The sequence below is a fragment of the Lonchura striata genome, chromosome 13 (genome assembly GCF_046129695.1).
Source record: "Lonchura striata isolate bLonStr1 chromosome 13, bLonStr1.mat, whole genome shotgun sequence".
Lineage (NCBI taxonomy): Eukaryota > Metazoa > Chordata > Aves > Passeriformes > Estrildidae > Lonchura > Lonchura striata.
The window spans coordinates 19,007,487-19,034,489 of NC_134615.1; the positions used below are offsets into that span (position 1 = coordinate 19,007,487).

Here is a 27,003-nt window from a genome sequence, read left to right on the forward strand (position 1 = left end):
TGGGGGACAATGGACTTTTGGAATTCATATGTCTGTACAAAGCTTCCATTTAGTTTTAAGAGGTATTAATAAATTCAGCTTCCAAAGTATTTCTCACCAAGTGCAACAGCCAGTAAGAAATACTTGAAAATCTGCCTGTTGCTATTAATGTCTTACAAAATTTTGTCTTGGAAGAATACAATGGAAGAGGCAATATTTTCTTTTGAGGAAGTTACATGTTTTAGAATATCTCAATATTCAATACTTCTGAAATCCCTGCCTGTTGCCACTGGATTTTTGCTTGGGAGCAAAGAATATGGAATCAAGATGGCAACAGTTACTAATGCACACAGCTTTGCAATGAAATTCTTCAGAGCTTGTAAACATTGGCTATTGTATAGGTATTCCCTGCTTTGTTTTTAGAGATTTATTTGATCTGAAGAATCATTTAAAATGTACAAGTTTTTACTTTCTGTTATCTGGATTGTTTTGTGTGTACTTGGTGTATGTAGAATTCCAATATACTTGCAATATCTCAGTGTGCAGAAGCAACCATATTTCCAGAGGTTGTATGGGCATGTTTTTGTTTTCAGACTGTAAATAAATGTGTAAATTAAGTCTTCTTGTAAAAGTTTGTTTGGCCTGACTTGAAAACATTACTTATCATATACAGATTTTTGGTATGTTTTTCAGCATCTCTATAATTCACACATGAAAACAGGTTTAGGACTATCTGGTAGTGGTATGGATTTTAGGAATTCCACCTGTGTGATTTAAATGTTGATTTGACAAAGTACTTAACATAATGTGGCAGAATTCCAGGTTTGGTGTGATAGACATTAAGAGCTGGCTCTTTACACATTTCAGCACACTTCCAGGATTCAGATCCATTAAGATTCCAGCATATATTTCATTCAATGCAACTTGTTCTTCATAATGTGCTCTCCAAAATAACCTAAATGCCTGAGAGGGCAGTGATTTACCACAAAGGTAAAGTTCCCAAGTGCTCTAGAACACTCTGAGTACCTGGCCTACTGCCTCTTGTTTCTGGGAAAGGCTGCCTCCATCCCCTTTTCAACATCCTCTTTTTAGTATCTCTGATTTTCAGAGGTGTTTTTATCTCTGACTTCCTGTAAGCAGGGATACTCCAGGAATGATGCAGCATTTCCAGGCAAGGAGGTGTGTATTTATTAATTTGTCAGGAAACAGCTGCAGCTCTGGAGTTCCTTCTTGCTGAGCAGGTTGTCCCCATGGAGGACGTAAGGAGGAGGAATATGAAGACCAATCTTGTCTTCCCAATTCCAGCTGCTCTCTTCCAGCAATTTGGAAGCTTGGGGTTAGACTAGATTATGTTTAAAGGTCTCTTTCAACCTCAACTATTCTGTGCTAACCCCAAGCAGCAGGATGCCTACAGCTGAGGGCACAGGGCCTGCAGGAACACACATCCTGGGGCTACACCTATGGCATTGCTCTTACCCAAAAACTGGTGTTCATCTTTTCCCTTAACTTGGCCAGCTATACGGGGAAAACCTCTGTATGTTGTGTTGGTGATTCCAATGTCAGGAAATCCTAGAATATTCTGAGTCGGAAAGGGACTCACAAGGCTTGTCAAGTCCAGCTCCTGGCCCTGCACAGGCCACCCCAACAATCCCACCCTGTGACTTAAAAGCGTTTTCCAGATGCTCCTGGAGCTCTGTCAGGCTGCTGCTGTGCCCGCTTCCCTGAGGGGGTCTGGATGAAGAGCCTTTTCCTGATACCCAGCCTCACCCTCCCGCCAGAGCCCAGCCCATTCCCTCGTGTCCTGTCACTGCGCGGCAGAGAAATCGGTGCCTGCCTCTCCGCTTCCCGGTGAACACAATAACCGCAGCCCCTGGGCCGTGCAGCGGAGCCGCTCGGGCGGTGTGCGCCGGAACGGGTGCCGTGGCCAGGCCGCCCCTCGCCGTTCCCCCGCCTGTCCCGGTGTTCCCGGTGTTCCCGGTGTTCCCGGTGTTCCCGGTGTTCCCGGTGTTCCCGGTGTTCCCGGTGTTCCCGGTGCGCCGTGCCCGCGCATTGTGCCGCGAGAGCGCGCACGGGCCCGCGCCCGGCCGCACCGCTCGCAGCCGCCGCCGCGGGGCGCTGGCGGGCGGGGGCGGAGCCGCGCCACGTGCTCATGAATATTCAGCAGAACCGCCACCGATTGGCCACCGTCCCCGGAAGCGGAGCGGGGGCCGAGCAGCTGACAGCAACATGGCGGCGGCGGCCGGGCGGCGTGGCGGGGGCTTGGGGCGGCCCCCCGCGCCCGTGAGGGACGTGCCGCCCGCCGGGGAGCTGGTGCGGCCCTCGGTGACAGAGCTGTCCCAAGTGCGGACCAACATCCTGTGCACCGTGCCCGGCTGCGGGAAGGTGCTGCCCAACAGCCCGGCCCTCAACATGCACCTCAGCAAGGCGCACCCGCTCCAGGTACCGCCGTGAGGCCGGGCCGGCCCCGCCGCCCCCTCCCGCTCGGCCCCTCACCGTGGCGCCGTGGCTCTGCCGTGGCGCAGCGCCGTGTTCCGCCCCGGGGCCTGCGGCCGGCTCGGGTCCGGGGGGCGGCTGCGGTGTTGGCTGTGCTGGGCTTTGGTTCGTAGTGAGACCGAGGGGCGGTGTGGTTCCCCACCCTGAGAAGAATCGGGATTCTTCCGAGAGATTCTGAGACAGTTGGGTTTGTTCAGCCTGGAAAGGAGGATGGTTTGGGGTGACCTAATTGAGGCCTTCTGGTACCTGAAGGGAGCTGACAGGAAGGATGGGGACAAAAGTCGGGAGTGACAGGACAAGGGGGAACTGGTTCAAGTGCAAAGAGAGTAGGTTTAGTTTAGATATTAGGAGGAAGTTCTTCAGTGTGAGGATGGGAAGGCCTTGGCACAGGTTGCCCCATCCCTGGAATTGTCCAAGGCCAGGTTGGACAGGGCTTGGAGCAATCTGGGATTGTGGAAGGTTTCCCTGCCCACAGTACGGGGATGGAACGAGATTATCCCCTTCAAGGATCCTCTTTAAGGTCCCCTTCCAACCCAAACCATTCTGCCATTCCAGATGGGAATACAAAGTGTTTCTTGTTGGCTCTTGTTTGAATTTCCCCTCGTAAAAGGCTCCTGCAGGTCCCTGTATAAATACACAAGTGTGTATGTAAATGGGCTGACCAGTTGTGTTGAGGTTTCCTCTAAAATTACTTACAGAAAATAACCGTTTTTGCACATTTTTGTAAACATACCACAAGCAGTTAGGAGTTCTTTGGGATTCAGCTTCTGTTGTTTTACTTGCTTATCACTAATCTTTCTGCAGTAAGACTTTAAAGCCCCACTTGTGAGGTGCTGTGCAAACATGCAGCATTTCCTAACCTCATCAGCTGGCAAACCATCTCCATCCCAATGCCGATGGCTGCTGGGGTTTTGTTTGGTTTTTTTTTAAATGTCTGAGCTAAAAAAAACCAGCAAAACAGATGGATGCCATTTTGGAAACAAGCCCTCATTTCCATAATACTCCTGAACTAAGCATGTGCTGGGGGGGAGGAGAACCACAGTTCAGCAGGCACACATTGAGAGTGAGCCTTTCGGAAAGATATCTTTGCTTTTCCCAAAATTATAATGCCAAGTGTGCAAGGACAAATTGTATTCCTGGAAAATTTCAAGTGCAGCATTCATAGCTGAAAGTGCAGCCTCAGTGGGAGAACAATAAACATCCCTGTTCTGTGAAATGGCTACAGAGTCAAGTGTGGGTCACACGTGCTCGTTGGCGAGGAACAAAAGGAAATAGTGTCAAGTGTACTTGCTGTCTTGTGTCTCTGGGATGTTTTAATTTCATTTCCTATGCATGCTAACAGCTTTATTGTGTGTTATGTGTTAGATCTCACATTCCATGTGGCGGGAGGTACAGCAGAAGTTCCAAGTGTTCTTTCAGGTCAGCAGAGTCATTTTGGTTGTGAGCTGATGCTCTGAGCGTGCAGTGCAGCTGGTGGGTTACATAACTCAGGGTATGATGGGTGAGGAGATGCTGCTTTCTCACCCAGCTTGCTGTTAGCCACCAGTGCCTTGTAGAATTAGAACATACTCCATACACCTAATTACTGAATCTGGTGATAGCTTGGAATAAATACTGAAATGTGGATGGATGCAGACTTTCAGAAACTTCTTGACTTGTTTCAAAGGCATTGTAATTAAGACTAAAATGTTATTGAGGTTTAAGGGACACTAAATATTTTAATATTGGCATTCCCTCTTAAGAGGTAGTTGATTTCCCAGGTAAAAATAATTCAGTAGATTGCATTTATTAGTGAAATTAGTGAAGAGGCAACTTGGCAAATCAGATGGTAAGAAGCTATTGGAGAAAAAGAGAACACAATACTCATGAGGAGAAGGGAGGATGACTTGGTTAATTTTCATTAATAAAAGTAGCACCAGTAGGATGTTTTTATACCAAAGCCCATAAGGGATTGCAGTGGCAAAGGAAAGACATTTACATAGAGATTATCCTATAAAAACAGAGTCAAGTGTATCAGTACCAGGTTTTAGTCTTGTGAAGTGATAACAAACTGTTTGATCAGCTCTGGTTTGTAACCAGAAATAACCTGAGATGGGAAACACAAAATAATTTGGTCATACATGAATGTGCATTTAGGGTAAAGCTGCTGTGAGAAGGGCAATCCTAAAATATGGCAGAGGGATATTCTATGTCAGTACTGTAGGGTAAGAATCTGATTCAAAGAAGTTAAAATGAACCCTGTAAGATTTGTAGAAAATAACTGCTAAGGGTGATGAATGGCAAGTGTTTCTGACATAGGGAAATTAGAAAAATCTGGCTTATTTTGCCTAACAAAGAAGATACTGAGTATTGATACATAATTTTCTTAGCTCCTTGACAGCGGATAAGCCAATTAAAAAATGAGAGCAGTGGATATAAACTTGAATTTTTTTATTTTAATTATTTGGTCTTTTGGCTATATTATGGGAAGAAGGGAAACTACATGTGTGTAGTTTAAAATGAAGCTAGAAGAGTTAATGTAAAGAAGATAATTATGTGGATTATTGTGATAACTGGGGAGTTTTAGTAAGTGTGAACTGGAAAGGGTAGCACACCCTTGGGGTAGGTTACTCAAATACTGTACTATCACAATGGTTGTTATCATAAGAATAAATGCACTTCTCTCCTTGTCCTGTTTAGTGAAGCAATGGCTGAGCATCTGCTGCAAAACCCCCATGTTTTAAATAGTTGACTACAGTCTACTGCAACATCATTTAAAACTAATCCTTTGGAGTAAGCCTTTCTGGGGCAGGAAAGCAAGACGTCACTAAGTTCACCTTGACTAAGTCTGTAGCAAGGACTGTTAATTCCTGCTTTCTGAAGTGGTGTCACAAGCCATGTCAGTATTCCTTGCAGTGCAAGTGTCTGCACTGGGAGAAGTTCATTGGACCAAATATATACCAGTAATTTTCGTGGCTGGATGTTGTAGAAACATGGGACATAAAATCAGATAGGTAAGGAAGGAAGCTGTGGGAATGTCTTAAACAGGACTGGCCAGGTGGGCTTTGAGAAGATGCAAGATTAACCATTTAGAGCCACGAGGATTTGGGATAGGTCAAAGCAAGATTGCTGTCCTTATACAATATCTTATATGTGTAAAGTATGTCTCAGCTTGTCACAAGTAATGTGTGGTGGTCGCTGCCACTGAAGCTGTTAAAAAGGCATCTTACTGGCTTAAAGCTTTTAAAAAACACTTGCTGTTATTCTATACCTTAGTATTTCAGTAATTTTAAATAATCTGACTGAGGTTAACCTGTTGAGTGGCTGAACATGTTTCCCATATTGCCCTGTCAATTGTTGGGTTGTGATGTTAAATATAACACACTTAATAACTTTTTATTTAGGAATAAGTAACTCTAACTGCCAGTTACTCAGCATATTGGTATCATCTGCAGTGGGAGAGGCCAAGCATAGCTTTGACTTAAAGGCAGATCTTATTTTCTCCTGAGGATTTTGACATGTGATGAAAGTGTTCTGTGTAAAGTCAGGGTTAAAAAGTGGAGCTGGGGCTGGAACAACTGGATTTCTTTGTGTCATGTTCGTTTAGGGCAGTGGCTCTAGGAGATACAACAATAGTCACAGTGATGATTCAGCAGAGATAGAACAGGCCTGTTTGTGAATGGGCTGTCCACAGGGAAAACTGCTGTATAAGGTGCTTAGAAGGTAAAAATGTTACATGAAAACTCCCTTTTTAGAGACTTATTCTAGGTTTTCTTGATATGGCAGGTGACCATTTTGGTCAAGAGGCTCTAAATGTTGCTTGTTTGAGTCTGGTATGCCATTAATATAAATGAACTTGTGCCAATGTCCGCAAGTAGCAGTGTTGAGTGTGTAGAAATATAACTGAAATGTTGCTTGAAGGGATTACATTTTACAGATTATTTTAGTTTAAGAGGTGATTTGAGGGAAAACAAAATCATTGAAATATCCCCCTCCCCAGCTTCCTGAGGTTTAAATGAGAGGACTTCAAAAGCAAGGCATGAGTGGCTGAGGACAGCATTGTTGGGTTGTGAGTAACTGCAGGTGGGTAAGAAGAGGGGGTGTGAGCAGTGAAGCCCTTTGGGCCCTGGCAGCTGAGGTACATATTTTATTTGCTTCACATTGGGAGGACTGTTTTGCTTTGTGCATTCTCTGTGTTTGGTGTAACCTGTGTAAACATGACCAGCTGGAGATCTGCCCAAAGAGGTAGTTAGGGAGTGACTGGTGTGAAGTCAACCTTCCATTACTGACTGTGCTCACTATCCTCATGCTAAGGAAAATCAGGTGCAGAGTTCAAACAGAGCATGGTCCCTTTCCTCCCTGAAAAATCATCTTGGTGATGCCATCTTGGGCTGCAGTAACTGGCTCTGGGGACTATGTTTGGCCTCCGATTCAGTCTCAGGATGGAAGGAGACTCTCAGCTACTCTGAGCATCAGATTTTAAATAGTTTTAATTTTTTGCTGAGATGTAGATTCCTGATACTTCCACTGAGACCCTTTCAGTTAGGGTATGTCTAGAGATACATGTCTTGTCTGGTTTCCATGCCAGTGTCCTCAGAAGGAAGGGATTCTGTGTGGTTGAACAATCTGGACAGTCTCACTGGTATGTCCTTCTTATATGTACATTTGAGGTCCTCTTTGAGCAAGTTGTGTTGCTTGCTTCTATGTACATGTGATGGTCAGTAAGACAGCTCACATGGAAAGCCTGGACAGATTGGTCACTTAGTGTTTGGAGGGTCAGAATTAGCATACCAGTTGTTTCATAGACTTAAGTGAGATTTGGTTTATGATCTAAATTAAGTGGCAGAGCATACTTGGCATTTTTCATTTTTATTACAACTCTAAACAGTGCTAACAGAATTCCAGCATCAAGGAAGTGTTGTGTTTCAGTGACTAATCTTAATGGAGCTTCACGTACTGTGCTACTAACAAGTAAAACCATTTTGAATCAGCAGTCTAGGGTAGTATCTGTATGGAATTTTTTTTGGCTCAAATAACAGGAAACAGGACAGGGAGTGTCATGGTAAAAGTAAATCATAGAGTACCACTACTCCATAGAGGTTGTAGTAACTGCACCTGGTAATTTTGGTGGGATATTTGCAAAGTGGTATCCACACAAGGTAAAAACTCCATTTAAACTTTGAAATCGCATAGGAAAGTGCCTCCAACTCATTAAGATGTGTAAACTCAGCCATAGTTGATGTGTATTTTGAATATTGTCTTGAATATGCAAACATGTAGAATTGTCAACTTCTCAACTGGTTCTTTTTCAGGATGGAAAACTTAATGCACCAATAAGGAAGGGTTTGAAAACTTCACAGAAATTCTACTGCTGTCCTATTGAAGGCTGCCCTAGAGGACCAAACAGACCATTTTCCCAATTTTCTCTTGTAAAACAGGTATTCCTGTTTCCTGAAGTATTTTCACACTGATTTAGTCCTGTCTCTACTCCAAAGAGTGTGTGCTTTTGCTTACAGATACAAGTATAACCTCTCAGCACACAGGCAGAAGTTGGAGAACTGTATGCAGCAACTCCAAGTGCACATGTGATTCATGAGTTTGCATGTTTTATTAGAGGACTTGAACTTTGATCAGACAGTTGCCAGTATGTTTTTCTAAACTAGATCAGAGCCCCTCTCCATAAATTAAGTGAATGGAGACAGATTAAAGAAGAGGGGAGGAAAAAAGTCACGGTAGCAACTGATGAAGGTTTAAACGGTGGCTGATGCTTTTAACTGCTTTTTCAAGTGGTCAAGGATTAAAAGCTTTTCTCTGCTTTAATATCAAAATGCATTTGTTTAGTAGTTAACCTTTTTAAGAAAACATATAAAACTTGTTTCTGCATTACTGAGCAGAAAGAGCACTGCTGCAGTTGGTTACCCATGCTGATCTGGGGACCCTGTAGGAGGTGAGTGGCTGGCACTTGGTGCCATAAATGAAAAGGAAAAAGTCTGGTGTTCGCTCTAGTGTTGACCTGTATGATTTGAGATTATTTGCTCAGTTGTAGATCCTCAGGAGTGTGCATATGTTGCAGCATAGACTTAATGTGCTCTTTTGGCAAGGTTGATCTATAGATTTATTGATGTCCACAGGAAACCTTTGATGGCATTAGAAAATGTGTAGATGTTTATCTGTATTTTTAAGATGCGTGTAGCATCAGCAGATTTGCAAACTTCATATTCTCCCTATTGATTTCTTTAAACTTATTTGTAATAATGCTTTAAAAAAAATAATTAATGCTACACTTCAGCGCTACTTAGCAACTAAAAATTGCAGATATTTTCTCCTCTAACCGTGATTTTCTTTTTTTAATCTTCACTGAAAGCTAATGTTTACTTTCCCTTGTGTATTCTAGCACTTTATGAAAATGCATGCCGAAAAGAAGCACAAATGTGATAAATGTAGTAACTCCTATGGCACAGAATGGTATTTGAAACGGCATATAGAGGTCTGTGGCAAGACTTTCCAGTGTACTTGTGGGTGCCCTTATGCCAGCAGAACAGCATTACTGTCCCACATTTACAGAACTGGCCATGAAATTCCTGCAGAACACAGGTAAAAGTGAAGCAGTGAAGTAATATGTTCATCACCAAGTCCCTTGTGTCTCATGTGCTGCCTTTTTGTCTCCTTTCTGTTGATTAAATAGGAAATAGGATCATGTTGCTTTAGCTGCAAAACAGTTAGCAGTTTCTTTGTTGCTTTTAGGAGTTTCTGTTTTGTTGAAGGCAGTGGTGATCATCTAATCAGTAAGATCTGGTTTCCCTACATAGAAAACAAAAAGCACTGATGACACTGCAGTGCTTGGTATAAATGGTGGTCATTCTTGTTGTATCTACTTCTACAGTTCTGTGAGAGTAGACATTTGGAGATAATTATAGCTGGTAACTGAGATGTGGAATGCGGTTCAGGTTATTTTCTTGTACAGTCTAGTCATTGTTGCAATTGTTGGTGGATGTATTTTTTACCATCTATGTTTAGATTTATAGTTTCAATATGTTCATCTATTTGAAAAAGGGTAATCTACTTTCTGAGGCCTAGCTTGTCTTTGAGGTTCAGCTGCTGCAAAATTTAAGTTTTGTGTGAAAAATTGCTAATTTTATCTTCCATTTGCATGAGAGACCATTACCCATACACATATTTTAAGAGCTCCGTCCCTTCAATGCTCAGAGTTATTTTATTGTTATTTCTGTCTGTTATTTTGACACTTCAAAATAACACGTTAAAAGTCTTCAAATCAGTGTGCTTAATGTAAGAAGGGAAGACACCATCTAAACCTGCACATCCATTTGGAAATAGGTTTCCATAACGGGTAGTGTTTATTCTTTTTTAAAATGAGAGAGCAAAGAATGACATTTAGCAAAACTGAACTTCATGGAGTCTTTTTATATTTTAATCTGGATTAATTGTTTTCTCATATCCAACCTCATCCGTGACTTCAGTTGGTATTTTCAGTGCAGTGACTGAAAAGAATGGAAGGCAGATGTTCTGTGTTGGAAAGAAGTATAAATTATTGATCTCATGTTCACAGGGATCCTCCTAGTAAGAAAAGGAAAATGGAGTCCTCCATGCATAATCAGCAGTTGGCAGAGAAAGCAAATGAAGCATTCAGCAATACCCACAGTACTGCTCCTGGCACTCAGGAATTGGAGTCCTCTGAAGTCAAAGTAGCAGCCTCTCTTGAAGGCTCCTGCAGTTCTAACTTCACAAACCAAATGCAGCCAAAATGTGCACCAAAGATGCTTTTACCCAAGCCCAAGGTGGCTTTGGTTAAACTTCCAGTGATGCAGGTTGCTCACTTGCCTGTGTATGTATCTGCAACAGACTCTTCTGTCAAACCTGCTGTAGTGGCTGTTGATAATCAAGGTTCACTTGTAAGAACTGTTCATTTATTGCCTCAGTCTATAGGAATCCTGATTCCAGCCCTGGAGGCAGAAACACTTGTATTTAAAGACAGTATGCCTGTTTCAAAAGTGATGACTTCTGGTGATTGTGAGCCAGTAAGTACTGGTGTACAAGTTGAATTGGACAAGGTTACATCAAATAACACAGGGCAAGATCTGGGGAATGTTTGTCACAAGAACAAAATTTCTTCAATAAATATACAGACTGACTTATCTTATATCTCACAGAGCTTTGTACCAGCTCCAGCCTGGACTCCCAATTCTTCTGTGTCCTCTTGTTCTCAGACAGATCTGTCATTCAGTTCCCAGGTTTCATTACCCATCAGTGTACAGACACAGACACTGCTGCCTGCTTCCAAGCTGACTTCATCCATAGCTGCTCAGACTGATGCTTTCAGTCAGGGCTGTTTTCCAACGTGTGGCATTTCCAGAGAGACTCAAACCAGCAGGACACAGGACTGTATTGATGGAAGAGTACAGATGGACCAGGCTGTAATGTGCAGTGACATTTTTGACAATGTTCCTTCATCATATAATGTTTCTACTCACATTGAACTTCCAGAAAACAATTTAATGCCTGCAAGTATAGATCAAACCTTGCTACAAAGAAGTAGCTGCAAGAGCCTGAATGAGGATACGGTTAAGTCTGAATCCCTTATCAGCTTCAATACACAGACTAATATACTTCCATCTCAAAATACAACAGATAATCAAACCCAGACAATGGATCTGCTAAGTGATCTGGAAAACATCTTTTCAGGAAACATGTCTGGCCAGACACTGGATAATCGTGGCCTTTTGTCCGAGACAAGTTCTAATGCTGACACACATCTTCCATCTGGTCCGTCACAGAGCACAGGGATAGACTTCGACATTGAAGAGTTCTTTTCAGCATCCAACATCCAAACTCAGACTGAAGAGAGTGAGCTTGGTACCCTGAACTCTGAGCCAGTTTTGGAGTCACTGGACATTGAAACTCAGACTGATTTCTTATTTTCAGATAGTGCCACTCAATCATATAACTGTCGAGGCAATTCTAACTTCTTAGGTTTGGAGATGTTTGATACACAGACACAGACAGACTTGAATTTCTTTTTGGACAGTACTACCCATCTGCCTTTAGGAAGTATTCTGAAACAGTCCAGTTTCTCGATGAGCACTGACTCATCTGATACAGAAACCCAGACAGAAGTATATATGGCTACTAAAAATACACCTGCTCAGAATATTGAAAGCAAAGTCCAGCTCAGTAGTGCTGAGACTCAGACTATGGATAGCTGCTTTGAGAATCTGGGGAGTTTATTCCTTACCAGCAATGAAACACAGACAGCAATGGATGACTTCCTTTTGGCTGACTTAGCCTGGAATACAATGGAGTCCCAGTTCAGTTCAGTAGAAACACAGACCTGTGAAGAGCTGTGCTCCTTGTTCCAGAGCTCTGACAAGCCCAGCCACTGAGTGCTGCATAATATAACTGTTTCTTGTGGTTTGAATTTAACTTATTGGGGTGGGAGAGATGGCTTTACCAAGTGATCCACTTTGCATTATTGAATGTACTTTTCACGAGCAGTTGACCTAAGAGACTTTTCATGCTGAAGGTACTCTATTGAATATGTAACTTAACATAAACTATATGTGTATAAATAGAGGGGAAGGGGGGGGCTGTAAGTGTTAATGTACATTTAAACCTTAAAAATTATGTGGTGCCTATGTTTTTTCCTCAGACTTCTTTACGAAGCTGTTCCTGCTTTCATCTAAGTGGAAGAACTTTCAAAGTTGTTCTCAATATCTCTCTCTCTATTCCTGGCTTACATGCAGGGTTCCAATGTGCTGGACCAAAACCCTGACCTGTTCAATTGAGATGCTTCCCTGAACTTATGGGGAGGATTCTATTAGTGTAAGCTACTTCTGTTTACTTTTTTTAGTAGCTTGTATTTTAAATCCGGCATGAACGTAATCAGCCGTATTGTCTTCTTTTACTTTATGCCTTCACAGCTCTTTCTCCTGCATAAGCTGACATTTTCCAAATACCTATCCAACACACTAGACACATAGAGATTCTTGAATTGTTGAAAATATTTATTATTAAAAAGGTGTGTAAAGCAGTATTTTTTTTTCCCTGAGTGGCACTGATGCTCTTTGAAGGGTAGGAAGAGAACTTGGAATTTGTAATTGTAGGGAAAATTAGTATGTCATCCTTCTAGCTAGTATAATAAATGGGACTAACATTTTTAGAGTCTTTAGAAGGGATTTGCTTAAATTATTTTTGTCTTGAACATGCAAATGTTACAATGTGTGTGCCTCAGAGACTGGAATAATTTGGTTTTGCTGAAATTCTCCTAGCTTTATTGAGATATGAGTTGAGAAATATTACAGTGGTTTACTACATTAAGAGAAATCTTTAAAAATGGATAATTAAATTCCTTAAAACTCACCTTGACTTCTGGTTTTGGACTTCTGCTTCCAAAATCAATTGGAAATCCATACAGCAGAGCTGGGAGATCAGCTCACAGAAGCCCTGCCAGAACAGCTCTATCTTGCTTTTGCACTTTGATCTGCAGCCCTCAGTTCCTGCAACTTTCACAGTTTCCCAGAGTATAGTCAAATTCACACAAACTGATTTTTCAGAGAAGAAGCATCTGACCTCTTGGCACCTTTTTTTTAATGTTTAGGTTGCCCCTCGTGCCGCTGTTTGCAGTATTTTTCATTTACATTAAGCCAGTTGTGAATGTATGGTGGAATCTGGCCTTAAGTAATTTTTATCTCTTACTATCTGTGAAATGTAGGTCTCTGGTTTTCTACTGGACAGGTTTTTGTTTCTGTAACCTTAAAAGAAAACTCTCTGTGTCAAATTCCTGGGCCTGTAACAGACTTTACTCCTCCATTGTTAGAGGAGAGGTATTGGCTGTGTATTTACTGTACAGCCCAGCAGCAAATGTATGTCCAAGCCTTAGGTTTTCAAGACTCCCTATGCTTTGTGCTGTATATTCTCAGTTCAAGGATGTGGGAGTTAAGTTACTCATCCATTGCAGCCAGCTTGTTTTTGTTGCAGATGAGCAATACCTTTCTTTTTCCCCTTTTTTTTTTATTTGTCTTTTCCTAATAGTATTTATATTGCTGTGTTGAGCCTTTACTGAAATAATCTCTTCAGATTAATCCTGAAACTCACATTTTCCTCCTGAAACCCCATCTGTATTGCCTGTTTGATTTTTCAACATTTCTAGGTATGACTTCAGACACTTCCAGTCTGGCTGAAGAAACTGTAGAACGGAATCTTGCAGTTCTTCAGGAGAAAGTAACTCTGCTATGAGGAATGCCCACAGGTTTCACAATATCTGTAGAGTTCTCATCTGAAGGGTGGGATGTATTTACAGAAGGAAGGCCTCACTTGTAATTTTGTTTCTTGTGAAGATATGACTGAGTCATATTTACCTGCCTACTTTGAAATTGAGAGATAAGATAAAGAACAAAATTAGGTTAATTTATTCTACTGCAATATCTTTGTAGTAATGTTGCAACTTCACATGTTAAAGTGTTTTTCCTTCTCCTTTCTTCTCCTGCCTGGAATACCAGAGAATGCTTCTTCATACACTGATTTCTGTGTTTCCTATGTGCAAGTTGTCTGTACTGACATGTGAAAGAGAGGCAGTTACTAGAAACCTGGTTTGGAAAAAGGGTATTTTCCAAAGCTGTAGAAGCTATTCATTACCTCTGAATTTAGAAAGTGAGTCTTTACTCTGCAAGAGAAGGAATCTGGGTGCTGAGGAGCAGAATTACTGAAACGGTTGAATTGTAGCCATCTGAGAGACCATCGAGGTTCAAAGTACTTTGAAACTAATTTACAAATTGGGGTGATAATTGCCATGTTATTGTAAGACAAAGCTTACAATAAGCTTTGTAAGCCAAAGCTCTTAGCATCAGGAACTGCTAGAAAAAGACCCAAAAGTTTGTGTGGATGAAATCCTAAAGTGTAATCATTACCCAGTTATTGTACTTCTTAATTAAAAGTCCTTCTGAGGTTTGTGTGTTTTATTAGAACATGCAAATCATAATTCTTTTACTGATTCTATTTGTTTAAAACAGTTTGGAATTTAATTAGGTGAACACAGTACTACAACATGGAGTCATATATTGAAAGTGCAGTATTAAGAAAACATTAAATGTCTGCACTGTCTTGGGAAAGACAAAATTACCTTCTGACCAAAATTAACTTCTTTCTTCACTATTTTGGTTCTCCATAAATTATTCATAACAGTGAAAAACAGATTTGGATCATGTATTTCTGGCATACGTTACTCACTTTGGATTTATTAAGTACTTTTGTGAAAATGTGAAGACTGCAGCCAGACTTCATAGTTTCATGAATCCCACAGAAAACTTCACAAAACCTGATCTGAAACACTTTGCTGAATATTCCAAATTCTTCACATTTAAACAAATTCTTAGAAAAAGTTGATTTTCCATTTTTTACTTTGTTATAAAATAAACTTCAGACACAACTATTATGGGTAGAACTAAAATGTTACTTATCTCCCTTTTTCTGCAGTTTGTCTCTGATTTGATTTTCAAGGCACTGTATTGTAAGTATTGGTCAGCAGTGACTTACTGTCTTCACTCTTTTTTGTATTCTCTATTGCCATTAGAGCTGCTATACAGAAAGTAACATCAGATTCTCTGTAGCCTCTTGGCACAATTTTTTTATCTGGAAGTGATACTAATATTATGTGTACTTATCCTTTATGTGTTTCCTGCTTAATTCTGTTAAGCTGTGATGGCTGGATCTTGATCTGGATGCCTGTGTAACACTATTATAAAATTGAATTAGTACTTCTGTAGTTTCATTTGTGCTTTTCTTTAATATATATATAAAGAGTTGAACAAAGGAAACAGCAGATTTGGGACTTACATTCTGTGAGAACATAAGCACAAATAAGCTGAAAAATTAAAAGTCTGTCTTGTTGCCTTCCATATTTGTTTGTCAGAATGCTAAAAGTTTGTCTGACAGTAAATGTTTCTTCTTCTTGTGGCTTTATTTGTATCTATTTCTGCTAATACACCTGTAAATACTTTCTGCTGTGGGTAGGGAGGGCATCCTCCCCAAAACTTTTTGTGTTGGTCTAGAAAAATTGGTAGTTTTAAGTCTGAGTTTGCTAATGCTACATATTCTTAGTTATGCGAAGCTGCTTGTGTTTAGAAAATTCTCAGTTCCAAAGGATATGAAATAATTAAAAAATGTATATATACTTGCAGCTGTAAATTAAACAGCTGCAAAAGAAACCTTGTGAAACCTCATTTAGTTTTGAACAACTTGATTCAGTGTCTGTAACTTAATGTATGTAACTAACTCCTTAGAAATTTTTATTTCAAGGCACAATACACAGTTCTTTTCTGTTGGAAACAAGAGGCTGAATTTCCCTGTTAGTCATATGGACCCCAGTCGTGTAAGGGCAACAGAACAAAGAACAATGGCTACCTTCCAGTATTCTAAATCCTTATGCTGCTAAGATGTGAATTGATTTTTTTGGTGAGGCTGGGTAGAAATGTAAGAGTTGGCAGAACTGGGGGCTAGAGGGGGTTTAAAAGCCTTTTAAATGTAATAGAACTGATACTGAATCAACATAGAGTGCTCAGCTTGCAAAAGAACATGTTCCTGAAATGGCAACTCTGAGGTGAATCAAATGTGCTTGCCTTTATCATTAAGGTTGTACAGCTTCCTTTGCTTTAATATATTTCTGACATGTGCTGATTTTTTAAACATGATTTTAATGTTGCATTCACACCAAACTGTTGGTAATGTTCTGGGCCTTGCAAGCTTTTTCATTCCTGTTTGGTTTAAGGTGCTGCTATGCTTGTGTCCTGGTAGGATGGGCCTCCAGTAACCAGGCTGCCATTGATAACAGGAACACTGTGAGGATACAGCTGTTTAATGGTAGCAAACCAGTGTGTGGTGCAATCATGCATCTCCTGTTTCTTTTGTTGTTGTTTTTTAAGAGTTGATGTGAGTTTAAATATGTGCAAGAAGGACTTGCTGCTTAGGACGTGACTGAATTCTCTTGTTTCAAGTGCCATTGCTATGCAATGAACAGAACTCAGCACTCAGCCCCAAAGTCAGGGTGAGGGAATGTTTGTGTTTGTGCGTGTGACTCTTCACTGAAAACGTAACCAGTCTGAAATGGTGGAAACGCCTCAAGGAACTGCTGAGTTAAATAACAGAAGTCCCTTTATTTGTGACCATTTTTCATATGCTGGCTTTACAATACCTGCAACAACTAGCAGTGGAATATAATAGATGACTTGTGGTGATGTCAGCTCTACACAACATCCAGTGCTTTACATGCTTCAAGCACCTGCATGCAGAGCTAGATTGACAGTACCTCTATCTACAGACCTTTGCAAGTGCATCTGTGATAAAGCTAGGTATGAAAGATGGCCATATCTTTACAGCTTAAAGACTTCAACACCTGATTACAATCTCATTTAAGTTTGTAATTATTTGGAATGAATGAGTAATAAATCTCATGGGTGAGTCTTTCCCAAAGCGTGTGTGAGTTCATCTCAGCAAGGCTGAGAAATATCCTTAAAATATTTTTGTTTTCATTACTGTGGGATTTTTTTATTTAGTGGACAAATCTAGATTTCAAAGGATCTTCATGTTTAATTCTTGCTATTTAAGCCAGTAAATTTGCAGTGACCAGACAAAATCAAGCATTCATTTCTTAGACCTATTTTACAAGTGACGATCCCAAAGAAGGAATGTTGTCCTAGTAACTGTGAAACTTGTAATTACATTATTGCATGCAGAGAAAACTTTGTGCCAAAATACTGTTTCATTTTTTCCTCTGTTGGAAACGGAAGTGTTACACAAAGCTACTAGTAAGTTATTCACAAGTATTGAAATGTTTTGTTCACAAATGAAGCACTTATTCAGTCCTGTAAATTATACATATTTTGGAATAAAGTTAACTTCAATCATTTTTTGCCTTCTGTTTTAATGACCATGACGTCTGCCTGCAGAGGCCTGGGTGGGGGATCCAGTGCCTATTGGCATGTGCCACCCATTGCTCCTGAACATCTTAGTTTTAGTTTACAGAATCTCTACCAACTGGAAAGCTTTCAAAACGTATCTTACAATGTCTGTTCGTGATCTCTGGAGGTGCAAAAAGGTTCTCTGTCTCAAACCTTTCATCAGCTCAAAATGTAATCTTTACCTTGTACATGCAGTGCATGAACCTCTGCAGTTTCAGCTCTGTGGCAGATGTCTCACCTCTACAACACTCTCAGGACAGGGCTCCTTTGCCTTCTTCCTTAACTTACCATCCACCCCTCCTGTAGGGTGGTTTAAGATCCCAAGTGTTGTAACATCCAGTAGAAATTCACCTGCAGTATCATGATTCTATTCTAATGCCTTATTATTTTGTTGTGTATTTTATTTAACTGAGAAAATATTTTTGTTACTGTAAATATTGAAAAAAAACCCAAAGCCTAGAGAAGCTTGGTTTGGGTATGTCTCATACTCTATCCTTTTTCTTCCTGTGCAGCTCCCATGCTTAGTGACGATCCCACCATTTTCTGTTAGTTGGAGGATATAAAATGCTGATTTTTCTTGTTACCTGTAAGTCTTGCTTGTGTGATTCAGAGGAGGTGAATGAGCAGAAGCCGCGTGACTGAAAGTTCTTGTGCACTGTTCCCTCAGCTGTAATCATGAATGAAGCATTCTCTGATGGACAGCAGGAGGCTGCTGTGTTCAGCCCCATCACAGTGTGAGGTAAGCATTTGCAAGCAGCAGCATTCAGGTGTTTCCAGAGGGGAAAGAGGTATTTACAGAGGGGAAGATGTCAAATATCTAGAAACTAAATTCCTGTTCAGAGTGTTTAAAATCATGCAACATTCAGATGTATAAGATCCCAGGAATAACAGCCTTATTCCCATCATAGGGATATTTCTGCTTTAGATTAGGCTGTTGAGGCTTTTCATCATTCAGAATGGATTTGACTTATAGGCAGAAGTCAGATATTTTGACAGACTGCACATCTGAAAACTTTCACAAATGGAAGACAGTCCAAAAGGCAGGAAAAACTAACTCTTGATTGAGAACAGACTAAGAAAGTGTCTGTTCAGAGATAGGGGAGCCCCATGTATTTTTAAACTACTTCCTTGCCTGCTGTTGCTCAGAATTTTGCTGGCAGTGAAATTGTTCCTGACTGGTATGAGTTTAGTTTCTGAATTTCCTTCACTTGAAGAAATTCCATGCTGGCAAGCTGATTGTTTTCCATCAGAACAATGCAGTTAGAGGCTGATTTTCTTTCTTGCTCCAGGATTTGACAGTGAAATCAGTCCTTTGGATGTTTGGACCTAAAACAATAGGAGAAAAATGTTGATTTAACTTTCAGGTGTTCCATCATTGCATTTTCACATTGTTGTCAACAATTCACTTGTTTTGTTTTGGCACCTTGAATAGAGGAAGCACTTCTGGCTGATCCAGCCTGTAACTTTATTTCCTTTCCTTGAACAGGAATGGTGTTGTTCTTAACACAAAAACAAGAAGCTGCTGTTTCCTCTGCTGGAAGAACCCACTGTGTTCAAAGGCACATAACTTGATAAAGTTTATGATGGCTGAAGTGTTGTGTATTTGTTTCTTTAATGTCCAGGTCTTTAATCAACAGCTTTTGTGGCCTTCTGCTGCAGGTCTTGTAGAATAATCCGTGAGTGTAGTCTGTGTTCTTGTATCAGGCTGTAGTAAAACCTTTGTCTAATCTGATTTGACAGTTTCAAAAAACACAGCAAAACTCTTACCTGGTATAAAACACTGGAAAATGTGGAAATAATGTTTGTTTTTCCTGCAACTTTTTTTTTTTTTTTAATATAATCCTAAAAAACTGATTGTCTGCAACTTAAACTGAATGGCTGCAACTTAAAATTAGTATAACATATTTGGCTTTACTTTTAATTGATAATGCATTCATTTTTCAGCTTTCTCACTGAACCAGCATTATTTTCAGTTGTCTGAATGGAAGAAATTATCTCCTTCTGGACTTTGAAAAATGTTTCTAGTTTCACAGCTAGATATAGGTGTGCATATATATAAGTATTGCATTTTCTATTCAATGGAAAATGCAACTGAAACAAGTATATATTAATTTCTTTATCTTGGGGCTATTTGTGAAATATGCTTGTTTTGTAGAGTTTGTATTTTGTATCTAAATATGGAAAACAGATTGGAAAATATTTTACTATACAAATACTACTTTCCAGCAAAAAGGTGTACAAAGAAGGGAAGAAAATGGTCTATTTTCTTCTAACTGTGAAAAAAAATGAAGTATGCCACAAGCTTATTTTTGGTTCTATAAAGTCATGAACTAGTGCTACAGAGACCATTTGCAGTTGATAGAAAGCCCTGTGGTTATTTTACACCATGATATGAAGACTGAGTCACAATGACTCTTACTAGAAAATGGGATTTGGGAACATCCCTAAATGCATTTTTTCAGATACTGACATGAAGAGTTGTGTTAAAAGTTCTAGGACTGAAAGAGTCCCAAACCTGCTTGCTGTGACTTAATCCTTGTTAAGAAAATTCAGTCCTTCTAAAAAGTGTATAATTATTTATATAAGAAAAATAAATGCTCTTTATAATTTTCTCCAGAAATGTGATGTTCATGTTAGGGTATTTTTTCTTTTTTACTGTCTTAACTGGGCGCTTTTTTTCTCTCCAAAAGTCTTTAGCCACTCGAAAGTCAGCAGACAGTTAATGCTTAATTAATAAAATTGTGTGTGAGCATCATCATACTCTAAGGCAGATTCACAAGGTCAGGAACATAGGTAAACTCTTAAAATTCTATTTTCTTATTAATGCCATGTCTTCATTTGGGTCCAAATACTTTTAAAAAAAAAAAAAGGCAACAACAAAACAAAACCAAAACCCTAAAAACCAATACCCAAGCACAAAACACTCTTTCCAAGTGTCACGTTTGTTTAGCAGAACTTTCAGCCTGCTGGAATTTACTCACTGATTTGACATCAAAAATTCTTGATATAACTCTATGAATCAAAGAATTTTCACCTTAATAGATAAAGACTGTATAACCTGGTTGGTAAAGATAGTATTTGACACAGAAATCAATACCATTGTTCTTTTATATACCTCAAGCACACTATCTGATTCTAATCTGGCAATTCTTGAGATGTGACTAAGATGTTTTCTTGGGGAAATAAATAAAGTCTGAGTTAATCATCAGTGTGGGAAGGTATTTTTAAAGTAGAAGCATGCAGAACAACTGTATCACGCCAGGCTTACAGACTGCCAGTGTAAATACCATTGTCACATTCATGTAGTCACATAAGATTATTAAATTTGGGGGTGATATTCTCATGTAACACCTACATAGTTCATCAGCTTCAGAGGAGCTGCACGAATGAGAGTAGAAGTTGACCTTTACAGTTCATGTACTGAGTCACAGCTTCATCTCCAAAGCTGCTGTAACCGTAATGCACTTCGCCTTTACATCCATTTTATCTGCCTGCTAAATATAAACCTGTTCTGGAAAGTTAAAGTGGACATGTGACAGGGGCCACTTTGGATAAGCCCCAGCACTCAGACACTCTGCCCTATTAATGGTTCCATCGAGGTTCTGCCTAATGCTCCCCAGCGCCGGTGTTTGCTTTCTCCTCGATTACCTGGACTCCACACAATCAATAAATGCAGCAGAAGAAAGCTCCCCGTTCACTTTCTGCTGCAGTTCTGTCTCTTTCTTTGGAAATCTTTTAACAAAACGGGACCAAACATCTCTGTTCATTTAGCTGGAAATTCTCAGGCATCAGATGGATTTTAAATGCACTTTGGCATGGCAGAAATGTCAGGGGCACTCAGCTCACACAGCAAACAAGAGGCTGTCTTTAAAAATTTTGACATCATCTGGAAGATGCAGAGACAGGTCAACAAAATGTTATTAGGACAATGTTAATTAGGACAAACCTTTATCCTGTGACAATGCTATTTAAATCTGCAGAGGGAGAGGAATCTGGAGGAATGAAAATAATGCCTGAGCACCATTTCCTAAGGCTGTCAACATTAATTGCAATGTAAGACTTTCTGTTCTTGCCCTATAATAGAGCAAACCTGCAGAGCTCTAGAATTTACAGGATGCTGTCTCCATTAGTGCTGGCACCTTCAAAATTATCTTGTCACAATAATACTACTTTCCAGCAAAAAGATAATAGATATTTTTCTTTAAAGGGGGTAGCTAGGGCAGTACTAATGATTTCTGTATCAGCTTGGTTTTGACAGTATTATTTAGAAAAGAGTTTTGAAAAACGTCCTTACCATAGTGCTATAAAAGCAGAGATAGATTAGGCTTTGAAACTTCAGTTTTCAAAATTTTGTGGACTAAATTAAGATCTAGAGGAGGTGGTGGATGGCTGCCTACTACTGCATGCATTAAACCACAGTTTCTGTGTGTGGTAGTGCTTACGTGCACTAAGGATTTCAGCATTTGCTGTGTACAAATATTTATAGTAGGCAAACCCAAAATTTCTTTTTAAATTTCCTTTTACAAACAGTGCCTGATGCTTCCCATCTTTAACTCAAACCACAGTTTCCACATCACAGAAGGATGCAAAGAGCTTCAGGCTATTTGAGGGAATGTCTGCGTGTGTATTTGTTAAATTTCAGTGCTCAAGATTTCATTTACTGCATCTGTCTTAAAATTCATCAGAGGGGGCAGACCAGCCTGGTAGTAGGGACACCCTCAGAAGTGAAAGGCGTGGGTGAGAGTCCCCACAGCACACTTGGCAAGTGAGCAAGAGTAAAAAGAAAGCAGCAGCATCCTCAGATTCAGTGAGGCTTGCTGGGAATGTTTGGACTGGGAGAAGAAAGTGAGAAATACCATAGTGAGAATTCTGGTGGTGTTTACACAGTGACAGTACTTGAGACAAGGCTGAAGTGCCCCTGCATCTCGTGCTGCCTTGACCTGGCTAGTTCAAAGTTTATTGTGTTGTCTCGGGGTTTTTTCCCTTTATTTTCACTGTGATTTCTCAGGTTTTATGCTTTTTTTGCTTACTACTTTGGAGGAATCTGTATTTTCAACTCAGTTACATGAACTACCTCACCTGCAGTCACCGGAGAAGGGAGTTGGGGTTTTTGGTTTCATGAAATACCATGGTTGTGGGAGGAAAGAGGAAACTTGAGAAAGCCAAAAAGCAATAGTATTACACAAGTTTATGATAAGAAGTTGGGCAACTAACATTACCAGAAGCGGGGAAGTGCAACTTTACAGAGGCACCCTAGTTGTGTAAAGTACAGCAGAAGCTAAATTACTCCAAAGTTGTGTTCCCAGGCATACCACAAAAACATCCAGACCTGACTGAATGGGTAATTTGGTTTAAACCCATTTAGCTTATTAGTGTTGTTAGTTTCGCAGTAGTTTAAAAATATAAAGACTTTGCATATTGATGTAAAAAATAAAGTTCTCTACTTGATTTTAAGTGAAATGAACGTCAGTAAAACCAAGTGTTAGTTCATTAGAAAATGTTCATTCTGAGAGAGAGAAATTATGGAAAAATTCATTCAAAAGGATGTAGCCTTAAAACCTGTTTGAAGAATTATTTGAGTCTGTCCTTGTCCACATTTTAACATGAGTAGACAAAAACTAGACAGGAGTTCATGTTCTTTTACTGAAATACTCATTTCTGTGAGGGAGACAGGAAAGAGACCTCAAAAAAAAAAAAATCCTTCCCATGATATGCGTTAATGGACAAGTGAGACAATATAAAGATTCTGGGCTAATGAATTCAGATGTACTTATTTATGTTGTTACTATTTGATTTTTCAAGACCTGTAATCAGGCTGCAAATGTGAGAGAGTTGCACAATGAAATATAATGGTGTCAAATTTAATAGCGATGGGCATAACTTTCTCTACTTATGAATCATCTGTCATTAAAAAGATTTGGAAGCCAGCAGTAATAATCTAGGAATTATTTTCATACTTATTAGTAAAGGAACTAAAGCTGATTGTTCTAATATGAGACAGTGGGTAACTTTTCCTGTGTTCTGGTGGCTTTTTTTTTTTTTTTTTTTTCCTCTTAGTCCTTATCAGGTTTACTTGTCCTATTCTTAATCTTATCAGCCGCATTTCCACTGTCAAAGGAACACCAAGTGCTGCAGATAAAATGCTAGAGGTGTAAAAAGCTCCTGCTCAGAAGCTAAATCAGAATCACATGTCAACACAGTTCAGGCTCAGGCTCTGGCAGGATGGTAGGATCATTGTTTTTAATGCCATTTACTAATTAAAAATGAGTCCCAGATTACGGAAAGTCTGGAATGAAGCGGCTTACTAAAGTGGTGGTTTAGCTCCTTGGACCAGCTACATCAGAGAACTGTCATTATAATGTAATTTATTTGAATATTGCTCAGCAATTTCCAGATGCTCTTCTGACAAGAGGCGGCGGTTTATGTTTCACAAAGTCATCCCCCCCTGTTTCGGCCGGAGCTCCTTTTACACCGACGAAGACGCGCGGCAGGTGTATTTTATTCGGCAGATGTACTGTAAACGCATTACAGCAGATCAACTGGATTTCTTCCTTTAAATGTACACTGTAAGATCCAACTTGCGAGCCAGCTGTTTCTTATCGGCCCGTGTAATCTTCCCAAGCCCGGCTTTGCCTCTTCCTCTCGCAGCTATTTCTGTAACGGGATCGGACGAGCCGAGAGCACCGCTATGAATTTTAATGCTTCCACTAGGGAATCCCTGCCGCCTCCTCTTTTTGGATGAGATCCTCGAGGAAAGACCCAGAACAGAGCGAGGAGAGGAGGAGGAGGAGGAGGAGGAGAGAGGGACGGCGTAGCCGCGGTACCGAGGAGAGCGGGAAGGGGGAGCCGCGGGTGTAGCTGGGCACCGCGGCGAGGCCGACACCGAGGCGGGCGCTGGGGCGGGTGGGAGCCATGGGGAAGGAAGGATGGCTCGGGGCGTGTGTCGCTGCCTGACCGCGGCGCGTCACCAGCGGCGGCAGCCAGAGCGCCGCGGTCCCGCCGCCGCCCCCGCACACATGAACCCACCGGCATCCCCCGGGGCCGGCCGCGACCTGGACAGCGCCGACGGCATCCCGCTGGGTCCGGGCGAGAGACACAGCCCGCGGGCCGGGCGCTAAAGCCGCCTTGCCATCAAGAGGAGGGGCCCCGGGTGCCGCGCCAGCCGCCGGCACCGCCGCCGCTCCCGCCGGCACCCCATGGATAAGGCGGGTTCGCTGCACAGCTCGGTGCCCGGGCCGCCACCCCGGCTCTACCTGCCGCGTAACTTCAGCTGCAGCGCCTGCCTCTATGGCAGCCTGGCCGAGCAATGCAGGGCGGGCTGCAGCCCCGACGGCGACGCCGCGCCCACGCCCGTGGTGCGGGAAGCGGCGGGCGAGAAGCCGCCGCCGAGCCGCGGCCGGGAGCCCACGCTGCCCGCGGTACCCCCCAGCCCCACGCAGCGCCGCCGCGCCAAGTCGCTGCCCACGCCCGGCGACCGCAGCCTGCGCCCCGCGCTGCAGCAGAGCCCGTCTCGCCGCAAGACCGTGCGGTTCGCCGACTCCCTGGGGCTGGAGCTCACCTCCGTGCACCTCTTCTGCGAGGCCGACCTGCCGCGGGTGCCGCTGCCCGCGCCGCCGACGCCGCGTCCCGCCGACCTCCTCAAGACCAGGAAGCCGCCGGCGCTGGGCGACCTGGAGCCGGTGCTGTTCGGGCCGCCGCCGCCGCTGCTGGAGCCGCTGTTCCCGCCGCAGCCCGGCGCCAGCCCCGGCTTCGCGGAGCGGGTGCGGCAGCACAAGGTGAGGCTGGAGTGGGTGCGGGCAGAGCCGGCGGGGCTGCGCGGGGCCGTGCGCGTCCTCAACCTCGCCTACGAGAAGGTCGTGTCGGTGCGCTACACGCTCAATGGCTGGGCCAGCTGCGCCGAGGCTGCCGCCACGTACCAGCCGCCCGCGCCGGCCGACGGCATCACCGACCGCTTCGCCTTCATGCTGCCCCTGGGCGCCGCCGCCGAGACCACACTGGAGTTCGCCGTCCGCTACCGCGTGGCCGGCGCCGAGTACTGGGACAACAACGAGGGCAAGAACTACCGGCTGCGGGGCCGGCAGCGCGTCCCGCCCGTCGCAGGGCCCCCGCAGGACCCCGACAGCTCTGCCTGGATCCACTTCATCTGACACGGGGGAGCGCGGAGCCCGCGCAGGGCCGGGGGACCCCTCCCGCGGGGCTCGGCGCGCTCCCCTCGGCGCCTGCCCCGCCAGCCGCCCGGAGGAGTTTTCCCGAGTTCTGTTTACAGAGGGGTAAATCTGTGCTTTCCGTGTCACCACCGGCGCCGGGGGGAACCCTGGCTCGCCTCCCGGGCGCTCACGGGGTGTGGGCAGGGAGGCCGGGCGCGGGTTCCCCCTCAGTGTCCCGGGCACTGTGGCTTCCACCAAAGCAGCGAGCGGCTGCCGGCCGGGCTCCGCTGACAGGGGCCGGGAATGTGCGGGATTTGCTGGTCAGGACCGGGATCCGCAGGTGAGTGCACATCCTCCCGGCCCCGGAGGTCAGGCTGAGCTGCTGTCACCTCAGCAGGTTCCACGGAAGGCACTGCCGCAGGGCATCCCTCCCTCCTATTTGCCTAATCGTGCTCAAACCGAGCCCGGCTCCGGCTCGGGCTGGACCGGCCCTCAGCGCCTCGCTGACCGCCCGTGTTCATTGTCCCGCGGGGTCAGGGGCCTGACGGTGCAGGCTGAGGCACAGATTCGTTTTGAACCCCAAAAGACAAAAGTATGGATGCCCCAAGGCGTAGCTGTGTTTCATTATGCAGTGAAAGTATCAGATTTAAAACAAAAATTTATTTCTTTTTTTCTTTCTTTTTTTTTTTTTTTTTTTTTACTTTTGAACCCTGTTTCAGGTTTTTAATCATAGTTAGAAAGCAGAAAGATAGCATCACATCCTATTTGAAACACAACTCACTGAGAGATTTTAAAAAGAAAGTGTTTTGGTTTAGAATTCGTGTGGTACGTTGATGGAAAAGTTTGTTAGGATCTGGTGTTCGTTTCAGTAGGATTGGTCCCACAGAGCTGCTTGTGTTCAGGTCAGCAGGCAAGTCGTGGAATTGCACCAAAAAAACGAGAGACGACACGAGCTGAATCCGTAATTCCAGTCTGCATCATGAGCAACACCTTCATTTTTATTCCTTTTGACAGTTTAATTAAACAGTATCAGTGCAGGAGCCTACTTTCTGAATTTCCTGCTCCAAATTCTTCATAATAATTTCAGTAAGTGGGGGATTTTACAAAACTGGTGGGGTTTAATCAGAGAAATCAAAGAAAGTTCTACCTTGCCATATAAAATTATATCAATCAAAATTACACAGCATCCTGATTGCTGCCTTCAAATAGATGTTTTAAATTATATTGGCACTAAACAAAGCCTTTTCCTTTTAAAACGTGCTTTTTCAGGAGTTCAGCTGAATACAGGTTGTGCTGGTGCCAAATCTGGGTGCTGATTTGCCAGCATTGAGGCATGCATGTATTGCCTGGAGTGGGGCCTCTGCAAATATAACTAATGACAGTGGTAAAACCATGTCAGTGGGATTTTCTGGTTGTGAAGGGCTGTAAGATCAGGCCTT

At 42.5% G+C, this 27,003-nt stretch overlaps 3 protein-coding genes across 4 annotated transcripts in view; all 3 read left to right on the forward strand.

Moving 5' to 3' along the window:
• The first annotated feature begins 2,181 nt into the window (after positions 1-2,181).
• On the forward strand, positions 2,182-17,363 carry ATMIN (ATM interactor). Of its 2 annotated transcripts, XR_002466395.3 has the most exons (5): positions 2,182-2,418; positions 7,764-7,889; positions 8,846-9,045; positions 10,019-11,989; positions 12,210-17,363. XR_002466395.3 is itself a non-coding variant. In XM_021541218.3 (4 exons), exons 1-4 carry the CDS (start codon positions 2,206-2,208, stop codon positions 11,847-11,849), a joined length of 2,370 nt encoding a protein of 789 aa, XP_021396893.1. In that variant the 5' UTR covers positions 2,182-2,205; the 3' UTR covers positions 11,850-17,363. The 2 variants fall into 2 exon arrangements, 1 of the variants encoding a protein (XP_021396893.1); XM_021541218.3 differs by having other exon boundaries at positions 10,019-17,363.
• A 6,984-nt stretch (positions 17,364-24,347) lies between these two features.
• PPP1R3E (protein phosphatase 1 regulatory subunit 3E) lies at positions 24,348-25,655 on the forward strand. The gene has a single exon (XM_031505846.2). It carries the CDS (start codon positions 24,614-24,616, stop codon positions 25,562-25,564), a length of 951 nt encoding a protein of 316 aa, XP_031361706.1. The 5' UTR covers positions 24,348-24,613; the 3' UTR covers positions 25,565-25,655.
• A 200-nt stretch (positions 25,656-25,855) lies between these two features.
• The window catches only part of BCO1 (beta-carotene oxygenase 1), a 77,672-nt gene continuing 76,524 nt past the window's right edge, over positions 25,856-27,003 (forward strand). Inside the window, exon 1 of the mRNA XM_021541219.3 lies at positions 25,856-25,904. The gene's annotated coding sequence lies outside the window, so the exon portion shown is untranslated. The remainder of the gene's footprint in view (positions 25,905-27,003) is intronic.